We start from the raw sequence: 14,353 nt of genomic DNA on the forward strand, positions 1-14,353 counted from the left end.
GACCTTTTATTTGAATAATAAGCTCAATAAATAGTAATTGTTTTTGTTATGAAAAATATTTCATTGAAAATGCCAAGGTTTTTTTTTGTAAAATCAAAATTGGATCAATTTTCGAAATAGGTTTGTATAGGTACCTACGTAAAAAGAACTGGAATAAGTGGAAACATTGCAAACATCATGGTTCGGAACCAAGCAGCCAAATTTTTTTGAAAAGTAATGGAAAAACTCCAAAAATTTCTACTAAAAACTTGTAAGAACCCGAAGAACCGAAACATGATTTTGGTTTTTGTTTCCCTCCTCAAGTTGATCTCAATTTTCATTTTTCAGCGACTCGCTATTTTGCTAGTGCAAGTCATTTATAAGTACACTTGACTTGAGTATTTATTTTTGTCAATATTATTCAATTCTTGCGGGTTGTATGTTGAAGTTCTTCAAAAGCAAAAAGTGAAAAATTTGTACATTTTCAATTTTTAATTTCAGTATAGTACCTAAACCTACCTACTAGTAGACAAATTCGCTCGCATGCTCGCAAGGAACTTAGACTCGCATGCATAAACTCAAATCGTCTTTTCCAACGTAGACTCGCACATTATTCTTCTGAGTCGCAATTTTTGAAAACCTGCTCCATCATAATCTCCGCACCTACGAATGGGAGTTGAATTTATCTGATAATTGAACATTTGAAAGGCTGGTAGGTAATTCTAAGATAGAGCCCTCAAAATGTGGAGTTCCGAGTTTCATCGTGAGTCGACTTCAAATCTGCGGGGAAAATGCAAGCTTCATTCGCGAACAAGTTCAATGCAATCAGCATCTTATAGAATCACATGCTATTCCGCTCCCTCACAGAATGACCGCCTTATACTAATAACATAGGCAACTTATTCTGAGTTCATGACTGAATTTTTGCCGAGTCTCAGAGTTGAAGGGCCGGAAATACACTCCAACAAAAGATATTTAGTTGCTCGGCAATTTTAATTTTTTTTTCTCAACATTTTCCCATGCAAATAATCATTGTGATCACTGATCACGATCAGACAGATTATGCTAGACTAGACGAAATGAAATACCTGCACTTATGACAAAGTCTGCTTTTTCTTGTAGTGTAGTCAGTCAGTCACAGTCAGTAGTGCAATCTCCCGATCTGCTTCCCAAGTCCTCTATTATTGATAATTTTATTGATATTGATATTCATGATGAAGCTGAACGCTGAAGCTACACAAAAATTACAAATTAATTACCAATTCGCAGTTAATGTTCTGTTTGTTACGTGTGTTCGAGTTCAAATCCTGAAAAATTAAAATTAAAATCGCTCTACTGAATTACTTGATTAATAATTTAATTTTATTTCCTTTAAAAATAAAAATGTCAAAAATCAAAATAAATAAAATAATGTGAAATGTGAATTGTGAATAAAAAAAAAATGATACAAAATAATAAATAAAATTAAAATCAAGTTTTAATTTAAATGAAATAAAATTTATATTTTATACTTTAAATAATAAATTTAATTTTTAAAATTTTTCTTAAAAAAAACAAAAAAGTATAAGAACGAAATAACCCTTCATTTTCAAACAAACAAAGAATCTTGTTCACTTGCGTAATCCAGTTAAAACAATGAAATCGTTGAAGATGAGTAATGCATCATGCCCCTTCCCCGCTTCCCGCAGACATTTGACAAGTCCACTTTCTTTCGTTTACACTTTACACTCATCGAAGTTAATAAAATAGTTTGCTATTGTGTCACGTACGGTGAGTTTTTTTCTGAGTAATCGCATAATTCTAATATGGGCGTTGAATAATTGTATTGTTTCCTGTTGAAACTGTTGTAATCCTTCGCGAAGTAAGTATAAATTTGCATTGATTTCTTCGCGTTTGTGAATTCAAACCACTTAAATTTTCGGTGTTGTTTTCAGAAATGGCTGATCACTTTGGTACGATAAGTATGAAATGGGATCCAAAGAACTTGGAGATCCGAACAATGTCCGTAGAAAAAACCCTGGAACCTTTGGTGTTACAGGTAAATGTGTTTCTATATCGTTCAACTAGCTGTATAATAGACGTAACACCCAGATTTAGTTGGTACTTCAAGATTTCCTTCATCGACCATTATATGAATGAAATTTGGTGTTCGATGTAGTTTTTAATAAGAAATTCGGTGGTGAAAGCTGCTTTCATGACTGATCCAGTGGTCGATTTACGAATGATAAACTTCCACCGAATGTAATCGCTACGAAAAAGTTTTTTATGGCGAGTTTACTCGATGTAATGACTTTGATAGTAATCGAATTCAGTGTAATTTCAAACAGTCACACTTGCGATAATCGACGAATTAAATTCTGAAATATTAAATTAATACACTAATATACTCGATGATCGATAGGTTACAACGTTGGTAAACACCAAAGGGCCATCGAAGAAAAAGAAGGGACGTTCCAAACGAGCCCATGTCTTGGTAGCTGCTGTCGAAAAAGCCACTGAGAACTTCATTGAGAAAGGTGAACAAATCGCATACGAGAACCCAGACATAAAACGAGAAATGCTCGATGCTGTGGAAGAAGTACGCAAAACAGGTACGGTCTGAGTATATCCTCATGTTAGAAAATTTGTTTGAGAATTTTTTTTTAACGCTTTATCTGGTAAATAGGCGATGCAATGAGTTTCGCTGCGCGAGAATTCGCGGATGACCCGTGCTCTTCGTTAAAAAGAGGAAATATGGTACGAGCAGCTCGTAATCTATTGTCAGCTGTTACAAAGCTTTTAATATTAGCCGATATGGTTGACGTTCACCTTCTACTGAAATCATTACGTGTGGTGAGTATTTCATTTCCGACGTATCGGGAAATAAGCTAAATTAGAGCGTTATTTTGCTGTTGTTTTTTTTTCTATTATTTGTTCAAATGTGAAACCGTTAGTACGGTTTGTGTGTTTGGGTTAGAAAGATGTATGTACTATGTACATATAAGACGTTGAGAACGGATGAGGTGAGTACATAATTGTATTTTTATTCGTAATTTTTTTTTAGGTTGAAGACGATTTAGAAAAGGTGAAAAACGCCTCTAGCCAAGGTGAATTAATCGATAACATTAAGATGTTCGGTCGCAATGCTGCCGACTTGATGACTCAGGCAGCTAAACGACAACAGGAACTTAGAGATCCTGAATTACGCGATGACCTTGCCGCTGCTAGAGCGATTCTCAAAAAACATTCCACAATGTTGCTAACTGCATCGAAGGTGTGCCTTTTGGATTCATAATATAATACTAATCGCACTCGCTTATCAATTTGAAATCGATCTATCTATGTATTATTATTATCATCGTGATAATTAATGGATTTGTGTAAATTTTAGGTATACGTCCGTCATCCTGAACTGGCAGCTGCGAAAGAAAATCGGGATTACGTTTTGAAACAAGTCTGCAAAGCTGTTAATACTATCAGCGAAGTAGCACAAGGAGATAAACGTCGCCAGACTATGTTAGAAAATACTTACGATGGTCCTGGTGAATTAGCTGCAGCTCTAGATGATTTCGATGTTAGTTCATCTATAAGTTTTCACTTTCGTACACGCTGAAATCACCTTTAAATAAACGTATAATTTTTTAATTCAAGGAACAAATGGTCATGGATCCTTTAACATACAATGAAGTCAGAACTCGTCCATCTTTGGAAGAACGTCTCGAGAGTATCATCAGCGGAGCAGCTTTAATGGCTGACTCTTCTTGCACAAGAGACGAACGTCGTGAAAGAATCGTCGCTGAATGTAACGCTGTTCGACAAGCTTTACAAGATTTACTCACCGAGTACATGGCCAACGTAAGTGGTTCAGTTTTTCATCGCCTTTCTCAACCTATAACTTGTTTGTATTCCTTGTTAACGAACTCCTGTATTTACAGCAAGTACATTTACAAAGAGGAGGAAAAAGGGTATGATAGTTGAAACTATTGAATTTGCGAGCGTTTTGTGTTGCGCTTTTATTTGTTTTCTGAAGCTTCGTCATATTTTGCCATTGTTTTCGTTTGAGATTGTTACACGATTGTTTTTTTCTTATTGCTTCGTGTGAATTTTGCGTAAACGGTTGTTTTGCGAGAGAGTAATCGTAACGAATGTTTCTTTTTTACAGATGAGCGTTAAAGAGACTAGCGAAGGATTAGAACGAGCCATTGATAATATGTGCCGAAAAACAAGAGATTTAAGGAGACAGTTGAGGAAAGCTGTTGTCGATCATGTATCTGACAGGTTGGTGACTTGTTATTCAATATTTTAAATCATTTTTCGATACTTGAATGTGTTTTTATGATTTTATTATTCTATTTGCAGTTTCTTGGAGACGAGCGTACCTTTGTTGGTTCTTATCGAAGCTGCTCGAGCCGGTAACGAGAAAGATGTCGAAGAATGCGCTGCTGTTTTCAAAGAACACGCTAATAAATTGGTCGAGGTTAGTCGAGCATCGTTTTAATTCCGAAATTCGAATCGTCGACCGTTGGTATTAATTTTCGTTCGTGTTTTTTCTGTAGGTGGCAAATCTAGCCTGCAGTATGTCCTCTAATGAAGATGGCGTCAAAATGGTGCGATACGCGGCCGCACAAATCGACAACTTGTGTCCGCAGGTAATAAACGCAGCTCGCATATTGGCAGCTAGACCTCGTTCGAAGGTAGCTCAAGAAAACATGGATGTCTTCCGCGACGCTTGGGAAAATCAAGTACGCGTTTTGACCGAAGCCGTTGACGATATCACAACTATCGATGATTTCTTGGCCGTTTCTGGTTTGTATTTTGTCATCAGTTAAGTTAACTTCATCGATTGTGTAATTGTAATGATATCTGGGCATTTGTGCAGAAAATCATATCTTGGATGACGTGAATAAATGCGTGCATTCGCTTCAAGAAGGCTATGCCGATACATTGGACAGGACGGCTGGTGCTATCAGAGGTCGAGCGGCTCGAGTTTGCAACGTTGTAACCGCCGAAATGGATAATTACGAACCTGGAACGTACACCGATCGAGTACTCGAAGCGATCAAAGTGTTACGTGATCAAGGTACGAATAAATTCTACGCCAATAGTTGTCACCGTGGGAAAAATTGATACAAATTTTTGTTTCGCAGTGATGCCCAATTTCGCACAACGCGTCCAAATGGCTGTCGACGCACTTTCTTCGAATCCTCCGAAAGATGTAGATGAAAATGAATTTATCGATGCGTCCAGACTCGTGTACGAAGGTGTGCGTGAAATACGTCGTGCAGTTTTAATGAACAGAGTGAGTATTTTTGGTGCAAAATTATCTTTTTGAGAAAAAGTACCGTTTACGAATTTATGATTATTATGTGATTTTTTTCTGCAGACATATGACGAATGGGATCCCGAAGATATTGATAACGATGACCATCAAACCGTGGTTAGCAAATGTAAGCAAATTAGTATCTACTCGATTTTAAAAAAAAAAATATTCAGTCTTTTCGAACATCTTTTGACATCTTTTTTACGTATTTTTTGCAGCGAGCGCACATACTGGTGACCATGGAGTGGACGAATATCCAGACATTAGCGGAATTACTACAGCTAGAGTATGTATTTTGATAAAATAATGAAACTAGGGTCGCATTATACCAACCTTCGTTCATTATGAAAAATTTTTTTTGTATTTTAATATCGAAATATTGGATCTGAGAGTTAAATTAAATTTTTTTTCCAAATGGATCCATCACATTTACAAATTGAACGATTTTGGTAATCGACGATTAATATTTTCGAAATTAATCCCCTTCCTTTGTACGTTTCAACGCAGGAAGCTATGCGTAAAATGACCGAAGAAGATAAACAGAAGATCGCCCAACAAGTTGAACACTTCCGCAGCGAAAAATTGAAATTCGATAGAGAAGTAGCCAAATGGGACGACGCCGGCAACGATATAATTGTGTTGGCCAAACATATGTGTATGATTATGATGGAAATGACAGATTTCACAAGGTAACCCATCTCAGCTCTCTTCATCATGATAAAAAAAATGCTACGAAAACCGTATACGTATTTCATTTATTATTTCCTCTTTTGCAGAGGTCGTGGTCCTTTGAAAACTACGATGGATGTGATAAACGCAGCCAAAAAGATCTCCGAAGCTGGAACGAAATTGGATAACTTGACTAGGAAGATCGCAGAACAATGCCCCGAATCGTCGACTAAGAAAGATTTATTAGCCTATTTGCAGCGGATCGCTTTATATTGCCATCAGTTAAATATTACTTCCAAAGTCAAAGCTGATGTGCAAAATATCAGCGGTGAATTGATCGTGTCTGGGGTAAGGTTTTGTGGTCCAATGTCTTTTCTTTATTATGCTAATATTCGTTTAACATGGCTACTATTTTGTTGTTTTTTGCAGCTGGACAGTGCTACTTCTCTTATTCAGGCTGCTAAAAATCTGATGAACGCGGTAGTATTGACGGTCAAAGCTTCTTACGTAGCGAGCACAAAATACCCGAGACAAGGACAAATCACCGTAAGTTTTCGAATACGAAATTTCAAATTTCATCACATCCGGTAGAAGCTAATTCTCTTGATACATCGATACCAGAGTAGCTTCTATTTTCAGCATCAAAGCTTCTACGTTATCATGAAATTCAACGTACGAAGGCCAATGCTAGATTCTTGGTCGACATTTTAAAAGAAATAAAGGCCACTCTGATACGATTTCTTCGCATATTACTCATCTTATTCCTTAAATTTTAAGCATTGATCTGATATGTGAATTCAGGAAGTGAACGAATGTGGCATGGCGACTTGCGATAATCCTCCATTATTCTTCTTTCCAATCACACCAAACTACGCTATACTTTATACGGTTTATTTGGTATCTAGACGTTCTGTTTAATTGATTGAGAAAACAGTGTTGTGTAATTGTGCACTAAACAAGCGAAAAGTTTGCTTATATTACTAAAAAGGAAAAAAAAATAAGAAAGCGTAGACAAAAAAATGTAGAAATACAACTCTTTTAATCAGAGTTGAAGAACTAAGCGTGTGATTGGTTAATATGCTTCTTTGTGTTGTTTTTTTCTTTTCAATTCGTAACGTTTTTTTTTTCAATTTTAATTGCAGTGTAATAACTCTTTACTTTTTTTCATCATTCTTTTCGTTTGCGTAATGTTTCGTAGTACTAATTATTTTACGCCTACGTTTTGTTTCCAGTCTCCGATCGTTGTTTGGAAGATGAAAGCGCCAGAAAAGAAACCTCTGGTAAGACCAGAGAAACCAGAAGAAGTCCGAGCCAAAGTACGAAAAGGCAGTCAAAAGAAGGTGCAGAATCCTATCAAAGCTCTTAGCGAATTCCAAAGTCCCACTGAATCAGTTTAAGAATTTTAGCGTGTAATATTAATTCCTATAAATGGTAGCAAAGTTTTATTTATTGTAGTGTTTTTTTTTTAAAAACAATACCGACTAGTTTTCGGGTATTCCATTATACATTCTATTACGCACCTTAATTCTTTTTTCTGTTTCTTCTTCTTCTTCCCCTCCGCTTGATATGCGTTATTCTTTTTATTTTATTTTTGTTTTGATTTATTTTTCGTATATTTTCTAACGTGGTGTACCGTTACGATATTTTTAGACATTTTTACGGTATTATACACATTTTTTATACTTTTATAAATGTGCGCAGAATGATATATTTATGTTTTTATTTGATTAATAATTATATTCTCGTATTTAATGTGAATATTGATAAGAGATATCACTGTGTACTTATTATATTATATTCGTATTTCCGGAGGATGCTTGACTTGTTACTTAATTTGAAACCGATTCTAAACCTACGAGAAATGATTCATGACTTCGCCGGAGCATTCCATAGGCAACTCAAAAGAGAAAAATATGTATGAAAATATCACAGTACCGCAACTACCAATTATTGACCAAATAGCTGCTAATTTTGAAAATCGGAAACTAGTTTATCAAAAATCGATGGTTGCGGTAACGTGACCAAACTTGGGATATTTCTACTTTTTAAGTCTAGACCTGAAATCATTATAGATGACAGGTGTGATGCCACAATTATTCAAATTGCATAAATCGAGTAATGCAAGACGTTTCATCCAGATTTAAATACGTGGATAGGTGAAGGTAATAGTATAATCAGAAAATGGCTCATTTAACTGCATTTTTTGATCGAAGAAATCATTTTATTACGATCCCTAGTCCCTACGTCATTTATAACACTTTATCTCAATATTTCCGAAGCTAAAATATGTACCTCGAAATGTCCAATTAACGTGATATTTCTCAATGTTCGAGATATTTATTGCGAAAAAAATTACCGATGCCTTTTAGTAAGAAAGGTGTACTGAAACATTTATTTTATATTTCGAATATTTCAATTCGGTTGCATCAATACCTAGTAGAATATAAGCATTATGTTTATTCATTAAATTTAATGGATTTACTTCGTAGAATACATAGATACGTCGTGATAAGTCGTCTTGTTCAGTTCATTAAAATTACAACTGATAGCTTTCGTTTCTCGTAGGTAGTTGATAACATATCTAAAAATGCTCGCAAAAGAGATAATATACGAGTACACATCTGTTATTAATCACAATCAAATATCGACATTTTTTCTCCACATGTCAAATATCTGCTCATTTCGACGCACACGTCCGTTGAAAAAATACCCAAAAAAAGGTTAGAAAATATTTTTATTCCTACGTACAAAAAAAAAATCTGTACAAAAAGGGAGAAAAAAATAAATACAAATAGAATCGTAAAATGAAACGTATTTTACAATAATATTTTTTATACAAAAAATTAAAAAAAAAAAAAAGTCAAAAAACACAAAAATATAGCTTGCAGCTTATACTTGAGAAAAAAATGATGAAAGAGATAGAAAAATAAAAACGAAGAAAATTGGAATATCTTGTTAATAATTTTTTAGAAAACATTTCCTTTTAAAATGTATCAAAAAATTAACTAAATTCGTAATCAACGAACCAATAACATAGTACAAGGGCGAGATGATCTTATATAAAATGCTAAAGAAATGTAAAAAAGTACAAACGTCCACTCATGACTGCCGATTCACTCGAAGTTCAGACTGCTAAGTAATATGTTTCTTTTTGTCAGCCATATTCTGCAAGAAAGGAATGAAATTTTGATTAGTTAGCATAACATGACGAAGCAATATTGAATGATGCAGAAGAGTATAAAAGAACAATGTCCATTAGTAAGTAAGATACCTTCCCATCAATCCCTACACTTCTGTACAACATTTATGTACTTTGTGGACTCTGAAAGTCTATGGTTTTTTGACTTGCGATAAAAAAAATTCGACGAAAAACTGATACAGGTACAAGTATTTTGATTAAAATGTATTTTCGACTATCACTTTTTAATTTTGAAATAAACCATTTTAAAACGTTTTAAAATTGATCAAGTATACGTAGTTAAGTACTCCAAGAAATAATTTTTTCAATACCTACCTAGAAATTTCATTTTATAGACAAGTTACATATTTAATTTTTACATTTTTATTTCAAAATTTGATTGAGATTTGTTCCATGACAACACTCTCAATTTACTCGTAGATTGCTCCACAAAGAATTTAGCAGGGAGAATGGTAGAAAACGAAAGACAAAAAATTGTAAGGATTGAATTTGATCAAAGTGAAAAATGTTTTGACTAATTACTTCGATGTTCAGTTTTTGATAAAACTGTGATGAATTTGAAAACAGAGGAATAAAAATATGACAAGGTTTTCAAAAAAAAATACCAAAAACCAAAAATTGAAAAAAAATTGTGACTCAATTTCATTTCCATTTTTTTTTTTTTTTTTTGCAAATCACAGCTCTAATTTAATCAAATGATAGATACTAATTTTTTCATTAAAAATTTTTAAAAAATTTGATAAATTTTTTGTGTTTCTTTTAAGATAAGTTTTTTTCAAGTTTTTTCATTTTCGTCTTAATTTTCTGAAAAATCATAAGTATCATTTCGTCAGATTGAATTATCATTTTTTTAAATTTTTTTTATATACATTAAATTGTTAACCAATCATTGCTCGAGTTGCCAAATTGTGGAGCTTTTTTTCAACTCAATGAAAGAAGTGCAGATTTCTGGATCATTTTTTTGGCATTGTGAAAAATCTTCATTTTATTGTTTTAAAAAATCCGTTTTTTTTCAATTACTTACCTCTTTTATTTTTATTGTCAGGTTTGAAAAAAATGTTTATATTTTTTCACGTTTAAACAAACTTAAGCCTACCTACATAGTTATTATTTTTTGAAAAAAAAAAACAACTAATGTTTCAGTGTTTCATTTTTTTCTTTTTTCTAACTTTTCTGAGATTTTTAAAATTTTTTTATTTTTTATATCTATTTTTTGTGGTTTTTGAAATTTTCCATCAGTAAAAATGCTTTGATTATTTTGAAGTTTCCATAAATTTTATAATAAAATTATGTATTACTTCATTTTTTCAACTTTTTTGAATTGAAAATTTTTGGAATTTTTTTAATACACCAAAAGTGGTAATTTTTCAACATTTCAACGCAACATATCAAAATTCCATACGTATTTGTTTAATATATTCATGCTTTTTTGTTTTTTAATCAAAGTTTTTCTTCGTTTTTGGCACCTACGTCAGAATTGCTTCAACTTTCTGACATATCATAAAAAATAATTTCCAATAATGGATCATGTATGCCCTAAACAAATTTTCAATTATGAATCCTTACCCAACACCGGTTCCGATGATGATAGATAAGAAATTCGTCACAATCAACGTATAAAGTACTTCTTTGGAGAACAATCCGATGCTGCCAACTTTGGCATTGCGCATACTGTAAGTTTTCTTTTTAGGATGCACGAATTTCCAATCTCTGAAACAAACATACCGATCCAATTAGCAAATCTATACTTATGCAAGACGTACATATTTTAGCACACGCTATTTAATTAGGTAACCTTATATAGGCAAGGTATATTGTATCTGCGTTAATTGTCAAAATAAACACAACTTTAGCCTCTGTCGCCGGTACACCTACTTGTAATCAACACAGTAGCGAAAAAAAAAATGCAAATCGATACAACTTTGTAGTAGACTAAACACTTCGTACGTTTATTGATCAGATTAAATTCAGTGGAACTTTTTTTTTCTGACAAAAAAGCTCGTTTTAAAAAAAGGGTGAAATGGGCAACAGTTGTTTGATATCGTGAAGGAAAAAATGGGGGAAACATTTTTCCATGTTTTATTTTCAAAATGCAATTTCCTTATCGCACGTTCCAAAGATTAGGTTAGGTAACGCGAACTTGGTGGCGTGCGATTGGTCACATTCATCGGGTCAATATACTCAACCTTTAAAAAAGCTCGCCAAAACAACGAGAAATAAATAATTTTTTTCAGCAGACTGTAGACGGGTTTGCAAATTACGGGTTAATTCGAGCTACCTACTTAGAGAAATGCGGCGAAATAATAAATTATTTTTTTCAATGGCATTTGTCACCAGTAGAATTTTAATTTAGCGAAAGTACGAAACGATGACGACGATGATATACTTATGTGCACTTATTACGTTAAATTAATATTTCCGTTCAATGTACTAAGTTTAAACCACGTAAACGAAATAGGAATTTTTTTTTAGCTTTTTTATTAATCGATCATATAACCAGACTGTCGCACGATAAGATATGATTGATTCAATCATCGCACAGGAAGCTCATTTTCAGCAGCGATTCTGCGATACGAGCGAGGAAGTTGATAAAAAAGAGAACTAAGTAATTCTTTAAAAGGTTATATTTGCAATTATGTAGAGGATGATAAATTTTAAACTAAGTTCAAAAATAGCATACCGCTTTAGGTTATTTTCAGCAAGTTCGTAGTTGAACAACCCAAAGTTTTTAAAGCCACAATGGAGCACACAAATTTGCCACGAGGTTGATGTATTAGTCAAATAATCGATTTTCGAACTCTGTTTTGAATTAATTAATATTTAACAAAAATATTTAGAATAGAATGAGACAGTTTGACGAAAAAAAAAAAAACATCAATCAGTTTGAATCGATACATCGACCCTTTCACGTATTTCCCTAGCAATCGCAGCTGCACTTCTAACAAAAATGAGGGGAAAAGGACTCAGAAAATCCCTGGAAATGGTTAAAATAGAGGATGAGTTAGAAGTAGACATTTTGACAGATCCCCTTCGACAATATTTTTCAACAGGAAATTCAAAATCGAATACTCTACCGAGTCATTATATTCAGGGTGTCTAACAAAATTTCAAAATGAAAAAGTAGGACTTAAGTAGGACTTTTAGCAGGACTTTCAGCAAGTCATTTTTCAAGCACTTATGGAATTTTTAAGAAGGGGGGGGGGAGGTAAAAATATACATGTACAAGTTTTTAGCCAAATTTTTGCAAGAAATGATGTCTTCAAACACCTTATTATTTTATTTAAACAAGTAGACGCCAAAAAATAACATTTCACTTCAATTTTTAGTTTTATTTTTTCCTTATCAATTTATAAAATTTATGAATTATCACATCATGCTCGCTTAAAATCAAATTCAACTCGAATTCTTCAACTTTGATTGTAAATATTTCATTTGCTTCAGAATTTTGAAATTCAAATAGTTATTTTTTGTTGAAAAATTGAGAATGCAAAAAGAATATCAAATGAGCCTTTGCTCGGGCAAAAGCTCTCGAAAATTAGTATTCCAGGAGACATAAAAACAATAGAAGCAAAAGCTCTCAAAAATGTGTAATTCAAAATCTAAAAAAGTTGACAAATGAGCCCTTTTCTACAAAATTTGTACAAAATTCCTAAAAAAAAAGGGAGAAAATTGAAAATTTGACAAAAATCTTATTGAAAAAAAAGTAGGACTTTTGGATAAAATTGTTGAAAAGTAGGACTTAAGTAGGACTAAAAGGACTTTTGAGAAAAAGTAGGACTTTAGTAGGACTAATAGGACTAGTAGGACCTGTTAGACACCTTGATATTCTTTCGTATATCGTAGGTATAAAATATGACTCGACTGCAGTCTAAACAGATATTCTTACACCTATACACGAGTTTACGATCCATTGTGAAGCACTTGACATAGAGTAATCGACTTCTAAATGTATTCGAAAACCTTCAAGATCGCATTTTTGTACGTTCAAGCACTGGCATGTGTAGGAAGATAGGTCACCCAAACAATACATACGAGTAACATCACATCGTAAGAAGAAAAGAAACAAAACAAACTGAATTATTAATTATTATAATCTTTAAACATGGTTTTATACCCAATTTTAGAATACCTGAATCGATTGGTAGTAGTTTTGAGCTGTTTCTTCTAATTTTCAAAATAAATTTAATAAGAAGAGCTAAAATGAAATTCAGAACCTATAAATTCAAATTCACAGTTCTTTTCGTTATTTGTTTCAGACAGTTCAAAATTATATTATTCGATGGTATTTTTTTTTTTTTTCAAAAAGTGGACAAAAATTTAATTTAATAAAAGTCCCAGAATGATTTTTAAAAAAACACGTAAATTGACTTCAAAGGTCAAAACTTCTATAAAAAAATGTTTTAGCTTCATAAGGATGCGTTTATAACGATTCTATAAATTTTTTCCAAAAAAAAGTTGAAAATATTTTGAATTTGAACCAGCAAAAAATGACAGATTTGGAAAATTTGTAGCTAGTAAATCGATCGAAAGGGTCAAAAACACGGTAAGCCAGACTCCATATGTTTTGAATTTTATTTTGACTTTAATGGCAATTTTCCTGAAACTGGAAAATCCAAAAAATCTGCTTAAGGTTTCAGAACGACTGGAGACCATTACCAATCTGAATTGTTTTTGAATTATCGCCGGAGGAAATCTTAGGCTTTTTGTCGGATTCTTGAAAATTCAGATTGATTTGGTCCCTTCTTCATGAAAACATTGAAATTTCACCAACAAAAATCAGGTAGAAAGCTCTCAAAGGTTTATAAATGTACTACTTTTATACTTTATTTTCGACCCCTCGAATCGAAAGATAATGATTTCAAGCCATTCACTTCAAATAGATTTTTAAAATTAAGTACTTATTCAATTCAATTCAAAAAAAAAAAAAAACTGAATAAAAACATGGATTTCAGACGACAGAGACCGAAGATTCTGAAAATTTAAATTGATCTAGGAAAGCACAGAGAAGGCCGATTCGAGTTCCTGGTAGCTGAATTTCATTTTATTGCCCTTTCTGTGGCAATTTTTTCAAAATTAGAAAACCCAAAAAATTTGCTAGAGTTACCAAAACAGCTCGAATTGAGCTTCGAAAGACTTTCAAATCAACTTGTTCGTGTTCCTTTACGAGAAATTTTTCATTTTTTTCAAGAGTTGAATTTCGTTTTGAT

General features: G+C 32.9%; 2 protein-coding genes across 5 annotated transcripts in view; one reads left to right on the forward strand and one right to left on the reverse strand.

The window, feature by feature from the left end:
- Window positions 1-1,675: 1,675 nt before the first annotated feature.
- alpha-Cat (catenin alpha) lies at window positions 1,676-7,761 on the forward strand. 3 transcript variants are annotated; one of them, XM_065362491.1, is made up of 20 exons: window positions 1,676-1,840; window positions 1,914-2,017; window positions 2,381-2,570; window positions 2,645-2,811; window positions 3,023-3,232; window positions 3,350-3,532; window positions 3,610-3,813; window positions 3,894-3,923; window positions 4,121-4,236; window positions 4,318-4,435; window positions 4,515-4,764; window positions 4,838-5,038; window positions 5,106-5,257; window positions 5,342-5,405; window positions 5,497-5,564; window positions 5,786-5,967; window positions 6,055-6,295; window positions 6,377-6,493; window positions 6,749-6,844; window positions 7,180-7,761. In XM_065362491.1, exons 2-20 carry the CDS (start codon window positions 1,916-1,918, stop codon window positions 7,342-7,344), a joined length of 2,856 nt encoding a protein of 951 aa, XP_065218563.1. In that variant the 5' UTR covers window positions 1,676-1,840; window positions 1,914-1,915; the 3' UTR covers window positions 7,345-7,761. The 3 variants fall into 3 exon arrangements, with proteins under 3 accessions (XP_065218563.1, XP_065218561.1, XP_065218562.1); XM_065362489.1 differs by lacking the exon at window positions 6,749-6,844 and having other exon boundaries at window positions 1,678-1,840; XM_065362490.1 differs by lacking the exons at window positions 3,894-3,923; window positions 6,749-6,844 and having other exon boundaries at window positions 1,679-1,840.
- A 903-nt stretch (window positions 7,762-8,664) lies between these two features.
- BNIP3 (BCL2 interacting protein 3) overlaps window positions 8,665-14,353 on the reverse strand; it is a 52,976-nt gene continuing 47,287 nt past the window's right edge. For both annotated transcript variants that reach the window (XM_065362494.1, XM_065362493.1), the window contains 2 exons: window positions 10,713-10,856; window positions 8,665-9,112 (listed from right to left, as the gene is read on the reverse strand). In XM_065362494.1, the coding sequence (XP_065218566.1) occupies window positions 9,061-9,112; window positions 10,713-10,856 (196 nt within the window). In that variant the 3' untranslated portion in view covers window positions 8,665-9,060. The remainder of the gene's footprint in view (window positions 9,113-10,712; window positions 10,857-14,353) is intronic.

Source organism: Planococcus citri, chromosome 4, assembly GCF_950023065.1.
Source record: "Planococcus citri chromosome 4, ihPlaCitr1.1, whole genome shotgun sequence".
Classification (NCBI taxonomy): Eukaryota; Metazoa; Arthropoda; class Insecta; order Hemiptera; family Pseudococcidae; genus Planococcus; species Planococcus citri.